Genomic DNA, 22,634 nt, shown 5'->3' on the forward strand with positions numbered 1-22,634 from the left:
GCGCAGGGTCCCCCTCACATGAAGACCTCAGCAATGCTCAGCCCAGCACAGGACAGGGGAGGTGGGAAGGACACAGAAGGGAGAGCTGGCCAACACTGCGGCCGCTCTGTGTGGCCGTCGGAAGTCACTTATCTGCCTGGGGCTCCCACTGCCCCATCTAGACCGTGGACATGACCATCTTGCCTACTGTTGTGAGAAATAATGTCCATGGAACATGCCCAGCACAGAGCCTGGCCAGCTCTGTGAGGGCTCCATGCCAAGTATAGCAGCATCTTCAGTGTCATGTATGACCCCATGCTGGGCCCAGATGCGGGAAATCTGTTTTATTCATTTTGTATCCCTAGCACAGATCATGGGGCTTCCCTAGTGGCTCAGATGGTAAAGAATATGCCTGCAATGCAGAAGACCCAGGTTTGATCCCTAGGTCAGGGAGATCCCCAGGAGGAGGAAATGGCAACCCACTCCAGTATTCTTGCCTGGAGAATTCCATGGACAGAGAAGCCTGGTGGGCTACAGTCCATGGAGTCTCAAAGCGGTGGACACGACTGAGCAACACACACACACACACACACACACACACACACACACTACACAGATTATGGGTAGCATATAAAGTGCTCCATAGATGCTTAGCTGAAGTTGAAAATTTAAAGTGCTTTCCAAATGTGGGGTTAACCTAGGACTCAGCTCCCAAAGCAGGTGGAGTTCCTAAGACCCTGTGGCCAGAACTGAGGGTCAGGGTGGGAACCAGCTCTTCCACAAACGAGGCCTGAGTGCTGCTGGGGGCAGGGCCCCGGCCTAGGGCAGCAGCTGGGGAAGGGAAGCCAGTCCTGCCTGGTCCCCACCGTCTGCCCATCCCTGCTGGGTCCATCTGGAAGGCTCCGAGGGTATTCACCTGTGGGGGCGCCTGCCCCGCATTACTATGGGGTACTTTACAGAATGCCTACTCCGAAGCAGCAGCAGCTCCCCTGGGCTGGCTGGGGTTGGAAGACCTGGGGCTCTGGTCCCTGGGGGCAACAGACCCCCGAGTTTTCCCCAAGTCTGGGGTCAGCCGTGTCCTCTCTCCACACTCACTGTGCACTCGGATCACAGCTTCCAGGGAGCGGATGGCGTTGAGGTTGGGTTTCTGCTTCCAGCCTTCTTCTGAGAGGGGATCCACCTACAGAAGAAGGCATGCATCAGTTGCCTGCCTCGCAGTGACCCACAGGCCCAGCTCTCCCCCATCCCAGGGCCCTCGCTTTCCAGGCTCAGATACGCATGTGCTCCTGGCTCTGCCTGGGGCAGGGGACACTGACCTGAGGTCTGACCCAGAGAAGAGGCATCCACTCTGTTCCCCTCAGTCCGGGCCTGGCCACCCTTACCCTGCCCATCTGCAAGCCCCCAGGGAGGCGCCCCAACTGCCTGCTCCCTGGGCTGCTCCTGGGAAAACTGGACTGCCTGCCCCACAGATGCACGGATCGAGGGCGGGCACCTCACCTTGTTGCCCAGAAGAGCAGCCACACAGGCCTCGGAGGCATCACAGATGGCTGTGAGGTCATGGCCACCCTCCAGGGCCAGCACCACCGCACCTCCGGCCAAGCTCATGAGCTGCTGCGTCATGTACCCAAAACCTACAAGGTGGATGAGGAGGGTTAGGAGGGGCCGGGGTAGAGGAGGGGAGCCCTTTCTACCTCTCTTATTTCCCTGCTTGGCTCCTCCCTTAGAACGAGTGACTCAGGTGACAAATCTCTACTTTACCAATGGCTTTCACGTGGAACCCCCTGTAAATCCTATTAGTGTGCCTCACTGAATGCTCAATGAGGTTAAGGGTGGCTAGTAAGTGACAGGGCGAGGACTCGAACCCGGGGTAGGGACTCCAGCCCATGTCTTTTCCACTGAGACACACCATATTCCTCCCTGTCCTCCAGGCTCAGCACTGCTGAGTGGGCTCCCTCTGTTCTGAGAACTCTGCTCCTCCCCATCCACCCCTGCCCAGGAGAAGCTGCCCGCCCAGCCTGGGAAGGACACAGGGTGGGAGAAGTCCTGTGACCGAGCCTCCAGTCTGCGGGACTTGAGTCCCCAGGTGTGACTCAGGCCTTCCTCAATGAACCGACCTGACTTGTGCATGATCCCCGTCCCATGCTCATGGCCCTGGGCCAGCCACCGTCACCTCCCTCTTGACTTGGGCAGCGCTGCCCACCCCCCCGGCCCAGCCTTCATGCCCTTGCCGCCCCCCTAGCCGGGGCCCTCCTTACACTTGGCAGAAACATGGTAGCCACCCAGTGGGGGCGGGTGACCCTCGGCAGCATCAAACCCAGCCGACACCAGGACCAGGTCCGGAGAGAACTCCCGGGCGATGGGCATCACGACTATCCTGTGTGCGGGGAAGGGGGGCTCACAGGCTGTGCAGGGCTGCCCGGCAGCGGAGGTGGAGGGCCCTGCCTGGGCCCAGTCCTCTCCCACCAACTCTACGGGGGAGCACCCTACTTTCAGGACTCCCAAAAGGATGAGCGGATGCCTCTGGCTTCCTCGACCTTGGCCCACCATCCATGTCCCTGGTACAGCCTAAGGACTCAGCCACCCAGGGCTCTTAACTGGCAAGAGGCAGGAAGGAGCCAAGGATGAGGGGATGAAAGAGGAGCTGGTGCACTGTGTTCGGTGGGGAGTGGTGGGCAGGGCCACAGGGAAGGGGCAGGTTACTAAAGCCTCAGGGCAACACCGGAAACACTCAGCACTCAGCTGCCACCTGCTTAGGACTGAGTCGGCCACACGTCACCACTCACCACCTGACAGCTGACCCGGGCAATAGATCCTCTGAGGTCCTGGGCCACCAGATCCATGCTCATCCTTTGCACCTGCCAGCCCCTCCTCATCCCTCACCCAACCCTGGGTCCACTTTACTGTCCTTCAAGACCCTGGGTGCACAGACGCCAGGAACCCCAGCCCAAGGCTCCTACAAAATTAACTCCCATTAAGAATACTCCCAAAAAGTATACGGAGACCTATTTCCAGGCTTCTCTTTCTCCAAATGGAATCTAGGAACCCCCAGAACACAACAGCTCCTGAGCCAAGTCCCCCTTCTAGAATGGCTTTTCTTAAGCAACGACCCCAGTATGGACATCACCTGCTTGTTTTCCCTCTTCCTCCACAGTTTAGGCTTCTCAGCTCCTATGCAAAGTCCACCTCCTCCAGGCAGCTTTCTTCGCCTTAACATAGCAGCTCTGCTCACTTCCCCCTGCCTGTCTCCCTGCACTCAGCTCAACACTGGCTCTTGGTAGCGTGTGACATTATAAAGTATGCCTTGACCTTTTCAGTCTGTTTTCCTGTCTTCCCACAGGGACTGGATGCCCCTAGAGTCTAGTGTAACCATGCCTTTCCCTGTGTCTCAGTCCACAGGCCCACTCCAGGGCTGGCTTATAATGTCTAGTGATTAGATGAGGACAAGCTGACAAGCCACCTCATCACCTCCAACCTGGTGCTGTTGGAAAAGGGGAGGAGAGGGTGGCCCTACTGGGCCAGGCCTCCTCTGGGCCCCTAGTGAGCTCACCGGAAGGCAGCCAGGTACTCAGGATCCCCCATGGGGGGGTCGAGACCTCCAGCCCAGGCCACGTTGACATTGAAGCCCTCACCGCTGCCAGCTCCCACCTGGAACACAGGAGGCAGGAGAGATGTGAAGAGAGCAGTGTACCGGGAGCGGAACCCCTGGATGTCAGTGCTACAAGAGCAGCTCATGCAGCCCCTTCTCTTCCAAATGTAGAAATGGAGGATCAGAGAGGCTCAGCAGCCTACCCAGGATCACACACCTAGCTGTGACAAAGAGAGTTAGGGCCACTCATGAGAGTCAGCGGGTCGGAAGATGTGGTTACCTCATCCACAGCCCCACTGCCAGGGAAGAAGTTGCCGTCGTCATGGCGATGAAGGGAGATGTACAGCACATTGGGGTCCTGGTAGAAGGTCTGCTGGGTGCCGTTGCCATGGTGAACGTCCTGTGCAGGGAGATGGGCAGTGGATTAGGGCAGGTCTGAAAGCAGAGAGATGGGGGCTAGGACAGGCTGGAAAGGTCTCCAGGTCAGTGACCATTGTGAAGGTCAGGAGTCTAGACCTGGGGGTGAGAACACGGGGCTCCTCGAGTTAAACTGTCAAGGGACCCATGGGCACTTTGTAAGCCTCAGTCTCCCCACCTTATGTACAGAAATGTACATAACACGCTAGGTGGGGGTGATGATAACATGAGACCCGGAAGGGGAGGAGCTGCACCGAGGGCAGGCCAGCCAGAGCCAGAGGGAGAGCACGTGTTGGGGGAGGGTGAGTGCCAGGAGAGGGAAGCTTCCAGGGTCACACATCAGGAGCCCTTACTACTGCGTCTTGCTCAAGGTCAGGGCATGATGCAAGCGATGGAAACCACACTCCATTAAAGAGGGGCTAGGACGACGAGGCCCAGCGCCATCCTCAGAGGAGCGCCGAGCACCGCCCCAGGCTCCTGCCTGGCCTGGGAACGTGAAGGTGGACTGCGCACGCGCACTAGTGTGGCCCGTTCCTCCGTTCTGCGTTGGAACATCCCGTAAGTAGATGTGAATACGAAGTGGTTAGACACAGGTGCTCCAGGGCTAAAGGGCCTCGGCTCTCAGGGCTTACAAGGTATACGGCTGTGTACAGGTTAACCTAACCGCTCTGTGCTGACTTCCCATATCAGTAAACCAGGGCAGAGTCAGGATTAAATATGTGATGTGTGAAACCATCAGTGTCTGGATTTGATTAGTGGTAACTGGATGTGAAGGCTGACTCGTTGGAAAAGACCCTGATGCTGGGAAAGATTGAGGGCAGGAGGAGAAGGGGACTACAGAGGATGAGATGGTTGGATGGCATCACCGACTCAATGGACATGGGTTTGGGTGGACTCCGGGAGTTGGTGATGGACAGGGAGGCCTGGCGTGCTGCGGTTCATGGGGTTGCAAAGAGTCGGACAAGACTGAGCGACTGAACTGAATTGAGGCTGATGTTATGTGCTATTATTGGCACTCTCAGTACCTGCAGGGGAAAAGCAGAAGTGACCAGATCTACAAAGGGAAGCCAACAGAGGCCCAAAGGCAGCATTCAGATGGCTCCTCCCCTGTGGGAGCCGGTTACGGCTGAGCCCTTCCCACAGGCCAACTCCTCCAGGCCTCCGAAAGGCCCCGTGATGGGGGCACTATCCTCACCCACGTTTACACACAGGGAGACTGAGGCTTGGGGAGGCAAATGCAGAACTAGGTAGGACACAAAACCACGTCTCGGGTCGCCAGGCTCAGGGCTCTAGGACCTGCAGGGGCCAGGAGCTGGGACCTACCCAGTCCACAATGAGGATCTTGCTGGCCTTGCCGTGCTGTTGCAGCTGCCGGCAGGCGATGGCCACTGAGTTGAAGAAGCAGAAGCCCCTGGGAGGAAAAGACAGAGGTCGTGCCAGCCCGTTCGCTCCCCGTGCCACCCCCACCCCACCTGTCTCCAGCCCGGCCCCAGAAGGCTGACAGGAAGGAGGGGGAACCTGGCCAACCAAGCCCCCCCCCCCCCACCCCCAACAGGAGGGCCGTGAGGGCCTGCCCTCCACTCCAGCCCATCTAGGCCTCCCCGGCCCTTACATGGCTGTGGAATGGTCTGCATGGTGTCCTGGGGGCCGAACCACAGCAAAACCATTCTGGAAACAGAAAGAATGCTTGTCAACCAGCCAACCGTCTGACCCACACCTCTATGAAGCCATCCCCCAGCCACAGGCTCTTCCCCTGAGAAGGGACTATAAGACAGTGTGATTGACCAAGGGGCCCTCTGCTGACCCCCAGGCCATGAACACAGAACCTCCCATCCTGGGGGCTCCTGGCTGTTATCAATTTGTAATAACAACAGCTGTTATTTATTGGGCAAAATCTATGTGCCTGGCACTGTGCTAAGCACAGGGTAAACACTGGATTTCAGCCTCACAACGCTCTGAGGTAAATGTTACCTAATCTTCATAACATCTTCATAAGGTAAACATTGTGATTATCTGGTTTACAGACAGGAGAAGCCTGGAGCCTTAGGTGGATTTAATATTAATAACTCGTGCGAAGTTGCCTGATAGCAGAGCTAAGACTTGGGCCATGAGCTCCTAAACAGTGGGGGCTCAACACAAGCTCCCATAAAGTGCCAAGCCCAGAGCAAACAAGCATGGGTGTCAGCCCGGTGTGTAAAACTTCAGCATCACAAAGGGCCACTCTGCCAGTGCACCGGGCCCTGGAGAGGCTCCGCGACTTGCCTGCAGTCACACAGCAAATATGTTAACTGACCCCGCATGAGCATGGGCCTGCCTCTCCTAGAGACCACAGGACCAGGGGCCCAGTGACTTGACTCCTCAGCAGGCAACGTGAGCCTAGGATTCAGATCTCATCTGTGTCCCCAGAGCGCTCGGCGTCCCTCCCGAAACCCTGTGGTGATCTCCAGGAGGAATGCGATGCTGGGCGCTGGGTCTGCCTCCCCCGCTGCCTGTCCCCTGCCTCCTTCCTCCATGACTCACCCACCCTCCACTCAAGCCTCCTACCTTTAGCTCACGGGAGGCCACTTTGAAGGCGAGGTCGGTGACGCTGCCAGCAGCCCAGCGGGCCGCATTGGAGGAGTGCAGCTCATTCCAGATGGTGTCGGTGTCCACCTGTGGGGGCCAGAGTCAAGGCCCGCCTCACCCACGGCCTCCCACAGGAGCCAGGGCCTCGGGGGCAGTGCCCACCCCATGGCTAGGACCCCAGGGGCAGGGAGCTGGGCAGATGGCTGCCTCCCCCATGCCCCACCGCCCAAAGGCAAGGCCTCCCGTGTCCCCCAGTCCCAGCACAACTTCTTCCCAGCTTCAGTCCACATCACCAGCCCGCATCTGGCCAGCACTCTGCCGGCAGCATCGCGCCTGCCCCCCCAGTCAGAGGAGGGGGCATGGCGTTACCTGGGCGGGACTTGGGGTTTGGGCCTGGAGGGGGTTTTAAGCCCCCGCTGACTCTGCTCAGGCCCTCGGGATGGTCGGAGCTCGAGGGGCCGTCTGCACCACTGTCTTCCACTCAGGGCCCCTAGCCCAGGCTGGGAGGCCCCCCAAACCCAGTCCCTGGGCCTCAAGGCTAGGGAGGGGCCGGGGGGCGTGATGGGGAGATGGGGAGGGCGAGGCGGACCGAGAGAGGCGAGGAAGGCAGAGAGAGTCGCAAGAGGCTGGAGAAAGAGAGAAAGACAGAGACAGAGAGGGAGAGGAGGGAGGAGAAAACAGAAGCAACAACAGTTGGAAAAATCAGAAAGTGGCAAGAAATGGGAAGTTGTGAACAGGGCGCTGACCGACTCCCACACAGCCTCCCAGCGACAGTTCCCATCCCTCCAGGACTAGGCCTCCATCCCCTGCTCTACATGCCCGGCCGGGAAACCACCACGGGGACATTTTGAAGGGAGGAAGGGCACTGCCAGGTGGCAGAAGTCCCCAGGCAGAGTGAGAAGGAGCAGGGAAAGCTAGGGCATCAGAAGGACATGCCTGGGTCTCCAAGGATGCCAGAGGCACCCCACAGCCCCGGGCCGGGCGGCCTGGAGGCCAGCGTGCTCTCAGAGGGAGATGAGCCCAAGCCCCAGGCTCAGCCCTGCTCTCTCAGCCTCCTCAACCTCCACCAGAGGCCTTCGAAGTACAAGGCAAGGGGCTCTACACTCAGGAGGACAACCCACCAACGAGGAGCTTCTAGCCGGCAGAGGGGGCACTAGGGGAGAGCCCCGGCCCACTGGGCCCGGCAGGACCACCGAAACGAGCAGGCAGGGGCTGGGCGTGGGGGACTCGGGAGGGAGGAGGTCTGGAGAGCCTGCATACTTACCCCAACGCCGCCACAAGGCAGCATCACGAACATCCGCTGCGCCAGGAGGCCTGCGGGGAGAGGCCCAGGTGCATGAACTGAACCGCTCAGCCTCCGGCCCGGCCCGAAGCAGGGGGCCCTGGAAGAGGGCCGGCAGGGGCTGGCGTGGGTGGAGGTGGGCAGCACGGGGATGCCTGGACGCCGAAGGGACGAGCTCGACGGAGTGAGGACGAGAGCACAGGAGGATGCTCAGGCTGGGTGAGCCGGTGGCATGGGGCGGTGGGGCGGGGAGGGTCTGGGGGCCCCTACCTGCCAGCTTCCCATTGTCCAGTTTGAGGCGGCTGAGCGGGTTGGTGCCGTAGAGGAGTACGTGCCGCTCAGAGTGCACCGACTGCAGCTCCTCCAGGGAGGCCTTCCGGCCCCGGAGAGACTGAGGAAGGACCCACCGAGCCCCTGAGCCTCTGCTTTGGGCAGCCCTCCCCTGCCATTCCCACTGCCCAGACTGGCTCCAGGCCCTCCCAGCTCCTTCCCTCCCACAGCCCTCACCCACTCTAATCCCAAAGCCCCCACCTGCCTCCTCACCTCACACTGGCTCCGGAGCCCCCGTTCCAGCAGCCGGGACCAGATGCTCTGGATACGGCCCGCGTGCTCCGGGTGCCTGCTGTTGTCCCCGCAGGAGCACTGGTGCTTCAGCATCACCGAGTCATAGACCAGCCCTGCGGGGAGTGGGCTCAGGGGTCAGGGCCCCGGGGAGCCCCAGACACACCCCACAGAGCCCCATGCCCCATCCTACCCCTCGGCGCCTGCACACACACCCCTAGCTCCTTACCCAGGCAGCCTCGGGCACCTCACCCACACACCACGCAGCCCCAACCTACACAACTGCCACATACTACTGCCTTCCCAACTCACTGACCCTCCTCATGTGGCCCAAGGACCATGACCAGGACCTCAAGAGCTTGGAGGCTAACAAAGGGAGGCCTGAGGCTGGGGGCTCGCCTGGATATGATGACCCAAATACGAGCCCCAAAACTGGGAGCTGGGAAGCCCACAGAGACACCAGACCATGTGACAAGACAGATGTGGCTTTGGGGAAATTCAAATGGGGGAAAATGAATAACCACCTAACTGCTCGACCAATAAGAAATGTTTAAACTAAAATACTATGATGACACACTATAAAATCTCATTTTTAGGGCTTCCCTGGTGGCTCAGTGGTCAAGAATCTGCCTGCCAATGCAGGAGACATGGGTTTGGTCCCTGGTCTGGGAAGATCCCACATGCCAAGGAGCAACTGAGCCCATGTGCCAGATCTACTGAGCCTGCGCTCCACAACAATAGAAGCCACTGCAATGAAAAACCCACACACCACAACTGGAAAGTAACCTCCACTCACTGCAACTAGAGAAAAGCCTGAATAGCACTGAAGACCCAGCACAGCCAAAAATAAATAAAATTACTATTTTTTAAAATCTCATTTTTAAAGATTAATTATATCACAAAGTATTCATAATGTGTAAAATGAATAGGGTATAAAATGTAGCCACAAAATGTAGTGTATATGGGATTTATACGTGTGGCTAGAACGAAGACTGGCCTGAAATACGGCATTTATGAGGGGTTGCCTCTGGGTGATGGGATACTGGCTCGTGATTATTTTTTTATAAATTTAAAGGTCAAACCTATATTTTTTCCTTTCCTTTTTAAATATTTATTTATTTGGTTGCACCAGGTCTTCGTGTGGCATGCAGCATGTGAATTCTTAGTTGCAGCATGTGGGTCTAGTTCCCTAAGGATTGGACCTGGGGCCCCTGCATTGAGAGCATGGAGTCCTAGCCACCGGATCACCAAGGAAGTCCCCTGGCTGGTGGTTTTTTTTCCATTCTTATGCTTTTCTATTATTTTTCAAAATTTCTAAAATGCTCTTGAGTTCTTCTCACAAGCAGAGCAACAATGTAATTTTTGAAAGACCTGAATTAATTGTCAGGAGACCTGAATTCTTAGCCTGGCCTGACTGCCAGCCAACTGTCCCACTGATTTCCTGAGCCTGGGTCTCCTTAACTGTAACATGGATACAACCACCTGCTCCATGGAACACTGAGTAGATCTCCTCAGACTAAGAAAGGGCTCTGTGGTCTCGAAACATGTCCAAAGTGAATTATGACACAGGGAATTATGGACTCCCCTCCGAGGCCCCCTGTGCCCCGGCCTCTTCCTCCTGCCCTCTAATCCAAGCCTTACCCGTAGTGAAGGGCAGGGTCCGGGCAGGGGTCTCTGAGCTGGGCAGGATACGGGCCTGGCTGGCGGGCTCTGGGGTCGGCAGCGAGGCAGGTGCGGCTGGGGACGACTGAGCCCTGGACAGGGGCCGATGACTGCCCGGGGCCAGGGGAAGCAGCACAGAGTCTCCAGTGGCTCCTCGGGGGAGCCGTCCGGCCAGTCGCTGCTGCTCCCAGAGGAACACCTGAGGGACACAGGGGGCCTCAGGCTTCAGGTTCTCAGACCCTGCTCCATCCGCCTCTGTCCACAGCCAAGAAACCTCCCGTCAGGCCCCTCTTCTGCAGAAGCCTCTGGCCCTGCCGCCCAGCTGGGCTTTGAGTCTCTGAGCTCCCTACCCATATACTCCCTCAAAGATCTGCAGCCCAGACTGACCACCCCATTTCCCTAGCACTCCCTGAGCCCTCGAGACTCCAACACCAGAACTGGGGTGAGGGGCCTCAGGTTGGCTCTGACCAGGATCTCCTCCTGGTCTCTGAGGACTACCCACTGCCCAAGGACACAGGGACCTGCATGAGCTGCTGCACTCTGTGGACTGTTACCACATCTTATGGGCTGAGCTGTGTCCCTTCCCACCTCGTATTTAGGATGGGACACCCAGTCCCCTCAGAATGTGACCTGATCGGAGATAGGGTTTTCACAGAGATACTCAACTTAAAATGAGGTCATCAGGGTAAGCTCCAATATGATTCCTATCTTTATAAACAGGGAAAGTTGGGATACAGACGTGGACAACAGACAACGTGCAGACCCAGGGAGAAGGCAGCCGTCTGCAAGCCGAGGGAAGAGGCCTTCCTTCACAGGGCTCAGAGGGAGCCAACCCACCAACACCCCGATTTCAGACCTCTAGCCTCCAGAACTGTGGGGAAAGGAACACCTGCTGTTTAAGGCACACACTTTGTAGTACTTGTTACACGAGCCCCAGCAAATGAAGACTCCATGGCTTGACTCATGCAGTTGAAGGGCCAAGCCCGGCTCTGCCCCACCTCCTGCCCTAGCACCTTCCTGGAAACAGTACTAACAGTCATAGGGAAGAAGTCCTAGAGCAAGAATGCATGGGGCTCCATGAAAGGCCAGTCTCACCACTGGAAAGGGACATGGCTTCAGCCTGAGGCTGGAAAGCTGCTGGAGGTGCACGTACATGTATGTGTGTATGAATGCACGTATGCATGTGTGTGAATGCATGTATGCCTGCACGTGTGTCTGTCTGTACCTCAGTGTGGATTTGGCAGAGGAACCATGGTCCCCGAGTTGTCCCCTGCACTGACGTCCTATCTCCCTCCCTTCCACCATTACCAGGCCCCAGAGTCTCCTGACTCTACCTTTCGAGAGGCCCCTGGGCCTGACCATACCTGCTGGTGCTGCTGGAGAGGAACAGGGCCTCTGGCCTCCTGCTGCCCATGGCTGGACTCCCTATGTTCCAGGCCATCATCCCGCAGCGGCCCCACGCTCCCACTGTCGGTCTCGAGGTCCTCAGCTGAGGGTATCTGCCGCAGTCGGGGCTTCTCACTCGGCTTGACTGACCTCTAGGGGTGGGGGAGATGTCTACTGAGGAGACATGCTATGGCACGGGGTGTGAGGTGGGGAGTGGTGGTCAGGGCCAGACCGTCCTGCATCCCGCTGAGACTCTAGTGGTCAGACAGCACTGGGCCCCACATAACCCCTTCTGGCCCCGCCCCCCTGAGTCTCCCTTCTTTCAGCCCCAGTTCAGCCACCCCTCACTGCCTCCCCTACCCTGTCCCCCTCACCTTGATCAGCTGGACATGAGGTTTGAGCCGCTCCAGGCGGGGCTGCAGGGGCCCCAGCAGTGAGGGGGCAGTGGCGCTTGGGGGCAGGGGCTCTGAGCGGGTCCGGCTCAGTGGCCGGTGGAGGCCTGATCCAGAGGGCCGCTCGGTGGTCAGTAAGGACTGGGCAAAGTGGAAGGGCAGTGGCCCAAGCCCGGGCACTGGAAAGAATGGGGTGGGGGGCATAAGGAGGAGACCACAAGGAAGAGTGGAGGGAAGCCAGGGTGGAGGGTGAGGCGAGCCAGGGACTCAGCAGCAAGACGCACAGGAGGACGGGACCCTGGCCATGCTTGGCCCTCGGCAGGGTGCTGGGATCCAGCCCTTCTGGAGAAGCTGGGACTCACCAGTCAGCAGAGGGGTGTGAGTCACTGAGGGATCCAGGAGGAGAATGGGCTGCAGGCGAGAGGGCAGGGGGCCCCCAGCCTCGGGCTCCAGGCCATGGGGCAGGAAGAGGTGAGCATGGGGGTTCCCCAGGACTGGGCCCCGAGGGCCTAGAGTCGCATGGGTCCTGCGGTCACCATCAGCCTGGGGGAGAGTGGGGGAACATCACTGGCGAGAAGACCCCGGTGGGGAGGACAGTGAAGGCCAGGGGCGAGGTGTAGGAGAAGGAATGGAGATCTCAGGGTGTTTGGGGTGGGGGAGGGCGCCTCAGCCACTCACCCTGGCAGGGGCGGGCAGCCCCAGTGTGATTGTGGGCAGCAAGGCGAACGGGGCCAGAGAGGTCTCCTGCAGCCGCAGCCGCTGGCCCAAGAGCGCCTGCCATGGGAGCAGGGCAGGGGTCACCGGTTCTAGACCTCCACCCCCAGGCGCACCTTCCCCGGAACACCCCCGGAGGCTTGGGCGGGGGCTGCCCAGATGCTGAAGCCCCAGCCTGGCCGGGCTGCCTACTGAGGACCGCTGAGCCCCAGAGATGCCCCAGGGTGCCCAGCCTGCCAAGGCCTTACCTCGGAGCCCAGGACGGGGTTGGGGCCATGCTCGCTGTCGTTGGGGGAGCTGCACCCTGATGCCGGCGTGCTGCTACTACTAGGGGAGGAGTCTGAGGGTTGGGGAGAGGGGGGGTGCTCAGTTAGGAGCCAAGAGTGGCTAGGAGGGGGCCAGGAACAAGCCCTTTCCGCTGTAGATGGGCTCTGCTTCCTGCTTTCTTCCAGCAGGACAGGAAGGCCACCACCAGCCTCCAGCACCTCTGAACACTTGGTTTTTTTTTAAGATGCCCCTTCTTTTGTGCAGACGTCAGATTAGCCAATGGAGCAAGAGCTGGGTTCAGCCCCAACTCACCCCCTGGCAAGTGTGTAGGGCACCCTGTGACAACCACCCACCGGGGCCCTGGGGGAGGCACCAGGCCTGCCCGCCACCCACCCACCCTGCCGGGCCTCACCGCCTAGGGTCTCTGCTGGCCGCCGACGGAGGCTGGGAGGGGCACTCTCCTTCCGCAGTAGTGGGTTCTTCCTCCGCTCCAGGGACTTCTTGGGCTTGTAGCGCAGCTTCAGGTTGGGCTCGGAGACTGCAGGAGCGCCGGGATCACTCGGTGCATGCCCACCAGGTCTCTGCCCTAAGCCCTCCCTTCCAGCCCTCTCTGAGACAGGCAGGAGAAGGCAGTACCCACTCCCTGACCCTCCCCCAAGGCTTTTCCCCCTTAGCCCCTCTGGAGGTCTCTGCTGGCCTGTCCACGCACCTGTCTTGCGCAGAGGGAAGTGTTCTGGGGGGTCGCAAGGCAGGCTGGGAACAGGAGGCAGGAAGCTGCTGAGCATGGAACGGGCAGCTCCCTCCGTCTCCAAGGGCTCGAGAGTTCTGTGGAGTGAGCACCAAGGCTGCTTCAGAGGGGCAGGGATGCCCAGAGGCGTAGCAGCCACCTCCTTCCACCCTTTGGGACCTGCCGGGGGAGGCAGCGGGGCTTCCCAGGTGGCGCTAGTGGTAAAGAACCCTCCTGCCAATGCAGGAGACATGAGATGTGGGTTCGATTCCTGGGTTGGGAAGATCCCCTGGAGGTGGGCATGGCAACCTACTCCAGTATTCTTGCCTGGAGAATCCCATGGACAGAGGAGCCTGACGGGCTACAGTACATGGGGTCACAAAGAGTCGAACAGGACTGAAGCGACTTAGGATGCAGGCATGCTGGAGTGGCAGCAGCCAGCAGGGACAGGCGGAGTGCATGGCCAGTAGGAACAGGGGCCATCTCCAGGGGGCAGTACTGGACCACCCATCCTGATCTGTCCTTAGGAGCCAGGGTCCCAGACACAAAGGGAGGAAGCTGTTCTAAGAATCTGGATACTTCTGTGCTTAGGGGAAGATACAGAGGAGAAAACCAGCGTAGTGTGCGTGAGAGAGTGTATGTGGGGGGAGGAGAGGCTTGTAGGGAAGAAGGGCCTCAGGCGGGGTGAGGAGAGATAATTAAAGGCCAGAGGAGGGCAGGTATCAGCTGGGAGATAGGGTCGGAGAGGCACTAGGATTAGAGGTGAGGGGTGAGGATTAGGTGAAGGGCAGCTGAGAGCAGCGGTCTGCGTGTGCTGTGTGCTCATTGGTGGACATCCGGAGGGGGGCGTGGCAAGGACACAAGGAGGCGGGGCGGAGAGGGAGTTACCTGTAGGGAACGCTAGGGCTATTAGGATGAACCGTTCTCTCTAGGGCCGCCTGTTGTTTCTTCAGAATCACCTCTGCCAGCTTCTGCTTGACCACACTGCTGGCTACGGCACCTGCAGGGGCGGAAATTATGAGTGGTTTGGGGGGTGGATGGGTGGGTGGCCTCCCTGGAACATTTTCTGCCCATTGCCCTGATCACGCCCCCCGTCCCCCAGACTAGGCTTCCCAGGGCCCCTTTATGCAGCAGCCAAGCCTGAGGCTACACCCCTTCTGTGAAGCCCGCGGGTCCCCCTTCACCTCCTCCCACGTTCACCCCCACTGCCTGGCAGGCAGAGAGCGACCCCGACTGGGGCTGGCATCCTCCTTCCCCCGCCCACACAGGGGGCCGTGGACACGCCGGGGGAGGCTTCCACCCTTACTTCGCTTGCTCTTGTCCTTATTGAGAAGCTGCCGCAGCTCTTGTTCCTGCTGCCCCATCTGCAACTCGGGCATCGGCGTGTCCATTGAGAGCTGTGGGGAGGGGGCGAGGAGTTGAGGACAGAGGTGGAGGCTGAAGGGAGGGCGGGGCCGCGTCTGGGCTCGAGGCTTCGTGGGAGCTCTAGCTTTACCCGCATGGGCTCTGCCGAGCGCTGGGGCTGCAGGCCCGCCAAGAAGAGGTGGTGGTGGAGGCGCTGGGGGTGCTGCAGGGCCAGCAGTGTGGGCTCCGGCGGGGGCTCCACCGGGGGCCGCTGGCCCACCCGCAGGTCCATGGGCTGGGGCTGAGGGCCTGGAGTGTCTGCGCGGGGCCTGGGCCAGCCTGAGGGCGCACAGAGAGGGCAGGGTGAGCGGGAAAGGCCCGCAGGTGAGCGGTTACCTAATCCGCCTCCTTCAGACTCACTTGACAAGGCACAACACCCTCCAGGGGCCTTCCCCTTGGGGGCCCTCAGCACAGTCCTGCAAGGTAGGTATTTTCAATTCTGTTTCACCCGTGAGAAAGGAGGTCATATATACCATGCCGTTAGTCTATCGCTGGTGGTGGTGAGCTGAGCCTTTTGACCCCAAGTGTAGTTTTCTACTAAATATATTGCCTCTCCAGGCCACGGTTAGGGGCTGTGGGATTTAGGAATGGGCTGAGGGCCCTTTAGTGATACATCCTGGGCCCTTACCTCTCCTTCCCTTCTTCCTCGCTGGAGGAGGATTGGACACACATGCCCTCTGATAAACTGATCTCAAAAACAGCGATAGGACAGGCAGTTCCCTTTGTTCTGTCTCCAAGCCCAAAGGGCACCCCAGGCCCTCAGTTGCCATCCTCCCTACTTTATCCCAGGTCACAGGATAAAGAAGAGGTGCCTCAAACCCACAGCCAGCCCTGGCTAGCACCCTAGGCCTGCACAAGGCCCATGTGCCCAGGGAGCTCCTAGGTACCCTCACGCCAGCTCTGGGCCAGGCGTGGCAAGGACGGCAGCTTCAGGGCCTCTTCTCTAGTGTCCCCTGCACCCACACCAGGAGCACCCTGCCAAGGCCATGGACGCAGGGGCTATATATAACCAGTTGCCAGACTAGGTCCCACGCTAGCACCGCCAGCTGTGCCAGGCTGCGCTCAGCAGCCAGACATTCCCAGTTATCCTAGAAAGGGGGTCACAGGTGGGGCTGGGAGCAGGTGAGATCACACAAGCGGAGGAAGCTTTTCAGAGAGGCTTCCTTCAGCTAATGCAGTGCTGGGCATCCCCTATGGCGGCAGCCATGGGCTGTCTTCCAGGACTGAATTGAGGAGGACTGGAAGGCGCTGGGGCAAAGACCAGCCAGGGACTCAGGAAACACAGCCTCCAGGTCCAGCTGAACCATTATCTTAACATCTACAGCACATGTGCCGACTTGCTGCAAACCCTTTCACCTCATCACCCTGGGGCCCTGGGAGGGAGCTACTACTATTCCCACAGGAAGAAACTGAGGCTCAGGTGAAGGGACCTGGCCAAGGCCACCAGCCCAGGGCACAGTGAGCTCAGGTTCTGTCCTGCTGAGACCGGCGCTCTGGCTCCATTTTCCCGTCCACTTTCAGGAAGTCGCGTCCCCTGTCTCGCACCCCAGGATGGGTTTCTCGCTGGAGAAAGGCAGAGGGGCTTGCAGTAGGCTTGCAGTATTCTCTGACTGTGAGATGGAGACGAGAGAGGAGCAGAGCAGGGAGGTGCCTGTACCATTCTCTGATGTTAAGAGACCAGAGCGGGTGGCTGGGCACCCAAATACTAACAGCAGGCAATGCACCACTTTGATGTCCCCACTTCTTGCTCATGCCTCCACTCAGGGACCCCAAAGTCTCATTCTGGGTTGAGTTTGGGCTTCTGATGCCACTGCACTGCTGCCCCAGGAAAGGTCTCAGTCCTCTCACGGCAGGTGTCCTGGCTTCCTGGGGGGACTCCCTCAGTGATACACGAGGGTCCTCAGGGCAGCCCCCCTGGACTTGTGGCCAGCAGCTTTGGCCACACAGACTGGGAGCAGCCCATTCCTCTCTCCCTCACTGCCTCAGCCTCCAGAGCACAGGCTGCTGGGAAGGTGGGAGGGGATCTGCCTTCAACCCTAGGAACCCCTCTCAGGGTGAATTAGCATTTGAGGGTCTCCACAATCTGGTGCTAAGCTGGTCTCTCTCCGCCTTGTCTCCCACACCTGAACACGGACCCTCCATCTAAGCCATCAGCTCATGTACAGCCCATGTCTCATCACAAACCATGTACCTTCCATCCTCTGAGCTTTTGCTCACAAAGTCCCCCCGCTGGTGCTATCTTCACCCCTCAATTCCACTTTTCTAGATCTTGCCAGACTTCCAAGCCTTGCTGGAGTCTTTCCCCCTTCCTGAAGCCAGCCCAGGGTCCCGTGTCCAGCCCTCCTCTGGATTTCCATCATGCTGGTGGTTCTGTCCCCTGAAAGCACCAGCGAGGCAGGTACCAAATCCGAGCTAAGCTCCAAGGGCAGGGACTTGGTTCTCCCTATGGCTCACTATCCCAGCACCTAGAACCAGGACCTAGCACATGACAGGCACTCAGCAAATACTGTCTGAATCAATAAATAAATCCCTATGTCCTCTGTGCCCTGGAATAGATATGGAGTTCATTCATTCTTCTTTTTCCAATTTCTGTCTTTCAATGTTTAGAAAATCACACAGCCAGGAGAACTATATGACGGTAGGTGGTGAACTCAATGTTTCTTGAATGGATGGATGAATTTCTTAACCAGCTGCTGCCTCCTTTCACACAGATCACATACTACATTCTACCATTATTTCTCTTTTTATCTGTGTGTCTCATCTCCCCAGGTCTGCAAGCTTTTGACAGCTAGGACTGGCGCAAAGAGGACATGCCCTTCCTTTCTCGCTGCCCTAGGCTGGGTGTCAGGTGTGGAACCTGCACCCAGAAGGCCCTCAGAGGATCTGGTTGAAATGAAGGACAAAGCAGCCCTCAGTCCGTCCAGCCTCCCCGACCCCCTGCCCAACCACGGGCACATCCTAAACCATGGGCATCCACCCCCTCCCCGCCCAACACAGCCTGACAGCAGCGGGAGTGTGGAACGCTGAGAGGATCACTGAGGGGGGTCCTCGACCTCCACCCAAGCGCCACAAGGCATCTTCCCATCCTGCAAGGGCTGCTGTGCCCACCCCGCAGGGCCAGCGTGAGGACCACAGAGCCAACAAACAAGAATGCACCCCCTCCCCAGAGCCCCCAAGGCAGGGACCTGAGCATAAATATTAGCTTCCTACTTGCCTTCCTGTTTCGCTGCCCCAGCGCGGACAAGGAGAGCATCCTGCCTTTCCTTTTCCTGTTGTGCTTCCCAGCTCTGGGGCCCTCCTGGACCCAGAACTGCCTCTCTTATCCCCCACCCTCACCTCTTCCCCACAAAACCCGAACTTCGCCCTGTCCCCCAGAACCCCAGTCTCCCAACTCTCTGGCCCATCCTCCAGCCACCCTGCTGAACCACCTTCTGTCCTTTTCAGCTCCTCACCCTCCTTTGTCCTTTCCAGCCTCATCTTCCATTCCCCACCACACTCCCCCTCCGGCATACTCTTACCTATGATGGGGGGGCTGGAGCAGGGGGCAGCCGGGCTCACCTGGGTCCCATCTGTACAGAGAAGAGAGATGGAGTGAATCAGCTGCCAGGAGAGGAAGGGCAGGGGAGGGAGAGGAAAGAGGGCTAAGCTAGGCAGGCTGCCTGCCTGTCCAGGAGGCCCCACTCCAGCCCGAGCATGCCAAAACCTGGCACCTCCACTGGAAGCTAGCCAGAAAGTCAAGACCCCACCCCATTCCTTTCCTCGAACTCCCATGCCGCTTAAGAGTGATCCTCAGCTCCATCTTCCTCATCTGATCTATCAAGTGGCTGAGATATCTCGCTCTACTGGAGCTCAGTCCTGGACAGGAAACTCAGGTGGTTCCAGTTTACCCAGCAGTGTCAGGCTTCCCTGAGGTGCCCAGCCTTCTCTGGGCAGCCGAAGCAGGCTCCCAGAGTTGGAAGGGGAAGGAGAGGGCTGAGGGGTGAGGCGGACAGCAGGCTGGTGAGACTGCCCTAAGGACGTCTGGAGGGAGACAAGGGGAAGGGCGAGAAGGACTGAAAAGAGAGCTGGGCCCCCCTCCACAGTTGGGGAGGGATTAGATCGTGGCCTGGAGGTCAGGTCAGATGTGCTGGGAGCTGCGAAGGGGTGGATCTGGAATGCACAGCTCGAGGACCCCATAAGAGGAACCCCTTCTTCCTACTGCCCCATCCTGGGTCTTGCAGCCTCTGTGCCCCCAGAGAAGGGAATCACTCAGCCTTTGTTTCACGGATAACCTGAAAAAAGAAGTCTTTCCTTCTGGAAACGGCCACCTCTCCCAGACTCCTCGGTCCAGCGCAGGGCCCCCAACCCCACCTCCTTCCAGTTCAGAGCCCATGGAATCCCATGGTAGGGCAGTCAGCAGCAGAAAGGCCTAGGGGAGCCCAGGGGCTGGCTGGGGTGGGGAAAGCTGAGTCCTGAGGCCACCTTGCCCTCCTGCTGTCCAGCTCAGGGCAGAGGGGACAGAGCTGGAGACCAGAGGCCTCCTGGAGGGGCAAGTGGTGGACACACAGAAGCCCTCCTCAGACTAGATTTGGGGCAGAAGGGGTGTTTTTCTGAAGGTCAGCTGGCAGGCACTGCTCTGTGGCCTAAGGGCAGACTCAGTCATCTTTCAAAAGCTGGACAAGTAGAAGTCCCTGCAAGCAGGTGCCTGTCGGGGAGGGGCGCCTCTGCGCACAGAGAAAGAGACTCCCACCAACTGCCCCCAGATACTAGTGCCCCGCGCCCGGATGACATTTGGTAGGGAAATGTCTCTCCACCTATTCAAATGCGGCCTATCCTCTCAAGTCCAGCCCGAGCCCATCTCCGCAGGAAGCTCCCCCTGACCCCCCCCTCCTCACCTCCCCCAGCACCCACTTGGTACCCACCACCTCAACACTTCAGTAATCGGGGTCTCTACAGTGCCACTGGTAAGCTATGACGTAATACCTTGCTGGGCACATGGCAGGCTGTTAGGAACTGGTGACTCGAACACATGACACTCTCCTGGCCCCATGCCTAGGACATGGCATGCGTATCTCTCAAGGTTTGTGAGCCTCAAGGAACAGGAGTGCAGGAGGCAGCCTCCCCTCCCCAGAATGGGATAGCCCCCCACCCCGGGGCACTCTCAGGACCTTGTTCTCCGAGACAGGCTTCAAAACTAGGCTGCCAGCTGCACGTCCAGAGACCACAGGGTCCTGTTCCTCCAGTCCCTGCTGCTGGGAACTGTCTCCTTCAGCCCTTGGTCCTTGCCTGAGGGCTGGCCAGCAGCGTGCACTGTGGGGGCACAACCAGCTTCTCTGCACCCCACTCCCCTGTAACCACGGGTTCCGGACACCATGCACCCTCTGGAGGGGACAAAACTAATGGCCCTGAACTCCGTAGTGTTTGTTACAGGGCTCAGAAGAGACGTTCTGTGATGATGATATGATGTAAACTCTGTTTAGGAAAGCTGGGTGTGTGTGTGCGTGTTTTGCCTACCAACAGGGGTGGATTTTAGAAGCAATGCCTGGAAAGAGCTCTGCTTCTCTCAAGCCCCTGGGTCCATGCTGAGAGACCAGGGGTTCAGAAGTGCCCAGACCAACAGAGATAATTGTTAGGGAGCAGCTCTCCTGTGTCCCAGAGAGAAGAAAAGGCACCCGGTCAGCGGCTGACCTGAAACCACAAAGTGACCATCTGGCATCTCAGACTTGGGGATGAATTTGGGGGCCCTTCTCATCAGCCCCTCTCATAGTGCTATTATCACTAATTTGGGTGCAATTAGGAGTGAAATGTGGGCTTCCCTAGTGGCTCAGACAGTAAAGAATCTGCCTGTAATCCAGGAGACTGGGGTTCGATCCCTAGGTCAGGAAGGTCCCCTGGAGAAGGAAATGGCTACCCACTCCAGTATTCTCGCCTGGAGAATTCCATAGACAGAGGAGCTTGGCGGGCCACAGTCCACGGGGTCACAAAGCGTTGGACACGACTGAGCGACTGACACTTTCACTAGTGAAATACAATCAGGAGTGAATGGACCCAAGAGATGGAAAACACAGCATAGGTCTGGCCCTTTTCCACACTGCTCCAGGCCTGCGTGGACAGCTTTCATTTCTGGAATTCTGGTCACTCTCTCTTCCTACCTTCTTTGGAGGCAACTGCAGTCAGGCTGAAGAGACGGTTTACCAGGTGCTGAAGTTTCCATCAAGTCACCTTCCCCAACTGGACACCTGATCTTACCCAGAAATTCTGCCCCAGTGGGTCCGCCCTGGCCCTCAGCCACCTCCAGGGCAGACATAAATGCAGCTCTCCTGTCCCCGAGCACCTGTACAAGCTGGCCTCCCGCTCCTCCCTTGTTTTCCCTTGGTCCTCACCTGCCCCGCAGATGCGACTGGAACCTGAGCTCGGCCTGGCCACCTGCTCTCCCCGGTGCTGCCAGTCTTATGTCAGGGGAGGGCTTCCCCAAGAGCATCGCCACCCACAAGCCCCCTCTGAATGCTTTCCATGTCTTTGTCAAAGCTGTGTCCCCCTCCCTGGTCTCCTGAGGAGTTGAAAAAGGAGGAGCAGCCAGACCCCTGCCCTGCAGGCACGAGGCGAAGCCCTGGGTCCAGGGCTGACTCTCCCCTCCTCCCTCCCCCAGCCCCCTCAGCTCAGGTCTGCCTTGCCAAAGCTTGACTCCGCAGGGGGCTAGCAGAGAAGACAAAGCTGGAAGTGAAATGGCCAGGAAGGTCCAAGAATCAATAAACAGAAGAGAGAATGTCACAGTTGCCCGACTGACAGAGTGAGGACTGTGTGGTGTTATGTTAGGAGCTGATGAGGCTTCAGAGATTGTGCAGGCAACACTCTCATTTCCCAGAGAAGGGAAAGAGAGAGGGGAGGGAGGGCTAGGTCACAGTCACCCAGCGGGTCAGCGGTACAACCAGGCCAGACCAGTGCGGGGAGGAGAACCCAAGAAGTCGATCCCAAAAGCAGGTTCTAATTACCTCTCGATGAGGGCACTGGTCTTGGGCTCGAAGGAGTGGAAAAGTGGATAAAACCTGACTTTTACTTTCAGGAGTTTCAACTCCAGACAGCCCACGATTTTTTAAAAATTGAAAAGTATATGACTTGTAGACACTAAAAACATTTCAAAGAGCCCCCCAAAGTATGAAACTAGAAGTTTCTCACTCATCCAACTCCCTAGGACTTCCTTAGACTCAATTCCATTTAACAGTTTCTTATGTCTCTCTTCCAGAAATTCTCTTGCTACTTACTAATTCTATTGCTCATGATCTTGGCACCAAGCTGCTTATTACTCAGATTTATCCAGAACCCAGTGTGCTGCAAGCTGGATGGGAACTCCGGCCCCATGAAGTGAGAGAAGTAAGGGTCCGCAGCATGGAGGACGTTGGCTTTGAGGTTAGATAGTCCGGTGTTCACATTCCGACTCCCTCAGTGACCGCCAGGGACAGCCAGGGACATCCTGCAGCCTGGGCAAGGCTTGGCTGTGCCTCCGAAATTCAATGGTAAGAATATGGACCAGGAAGAGGTCATCTGAGATGAGCGACGCTGCGCGTGAAGCACAGGGCACATGGCGGGTACTCCCCGCCAGGGTCGTGATTCATCCTGTTTGCCCCTGAACTCACCTGCAGCCGCCCTCTGGCATAAGCATCTCAGCGTCTGGTCCCATCTGCGTTCTCCCCTCGTCTCTTAGTCCACTTGCTC

General features: G+C 58.3%; 1 protein-coding gene across 11 annotated transcripts in view; it reads right to left on the minus strand.

Annotated features, from left to right (window-relative positions):
• HDAC7 (histone deacetylase 7) overlaps window positions 1-22,634 on the minus strand; it is a 36,729-nt gene that overhangs the window by 1,868 nt on the left and 12,227 nt on the right. For 6 of the 11 annotated variants that reach the window (XM_044941681.2, XM_044941677.2, XM_006059449.4 and 3 more), the window contains exons 2-24: window positions 18,461-18,511; window positions 15,034-15,221; window positions 14,845-14,935; window positions 14,427-14,538; window positions 13,521-13,636; window positions 13,224-13,349; window positions 12,793-12,884; window positions 12,509-12,604; window positions 12,193-12,373; window positions 11,813-12,009; window positions 11,417-11,590; window positions 10,032-10,251; window positions 8,373-8,506; window positions 8,100-8,220; window positions 7,812-7,861; window positions 6,527-6,634; window positions 5,595-5,650; window positions 5,306-5,393; window positions 3,846-3,965; window positions 3,527-3,624; window positions 2,235-2,353; window positions 1,477-1,610; window positions 1,075-1,159 (exon numbers count right to left, since the gene is read on the minus strand). In XM_044941681.2, the coding sequence (XP_044797616.1) occupies window positions 1,075-1,159; window positions 1,477-1,610; window positions 2,235-2,353; window positions 3,527-3,624; window positions 3,846-3,965; window positions 5,306-5,393; window positions 5,595-5,650; window positions 6,527-6,634; window positions 7,812-7,861; window positions 8,100-8,220; window positions 8,373-8,506; window positions 10,032-10,251; window positions 11,417-11,590; window positions 11,813-12,009; window positions 12,193-12,373; window positions 12,509-12,604; window positions 12,793-12,884; window positions 13,224-13,349; window positions 13,521-13,636; window positions 14,427-14,538; window positions 14,845-14,935; window positions 15,034-15,174 (2,659 nt within the window). In that variant the 5' untranslated portion in view covers window positions 15,175-15,221; window positions 18,461-18,511. Of the gene's footprint in view, window positions 1-1,074; window positions 1,160-1,476; window positions 1,611-2,234; window positions 2,354-3,526; window positions 3,625-3,845; window positions 3,966-5,305; window positions 5,394-5,594; window positions 5,651-6,526; window positions 6,635-7,811; window positions 7,862-8,099; window positions 8,221-8,372; window positions 8,507-10,031; window positions 10,252-11,416; window positions 11,591-11,812; window positions 12,010-12,192; window positions 12,374-12,508; window positions 12,605-12,792; window positions 12,885-13,223; window positions 13,350-13,520; window positions 13,637-14,426; window positions 14,539-14,844; window positions 14,936-15,033; window positions 15,222-15,302; window positions 15,447-15,570; window positions 15,942-18,460; window positions 18,512-22,634 lie in introns of those variants that run through there. The other 5 variants (XM_044941675.2, XM_044941676.2, XM_044941682.2 and 2 more) reach the window with 5 other exon arrangements.

The sequence above is a fragment of the Bubalus bubalis genome, chromosome 4, assembly GCF_019923935.1.
Source record: "Bubalus bubalis isolate 160015118507 breed Murrah chromosome 4, NDDB_SH_1, whole genome shotgun sequence".
NCBI lineage: Eukaryota > Metazoa > Chordata > Mammalia > Artiodactyla > Bovidae > Bubalus > Bubalus bubalis.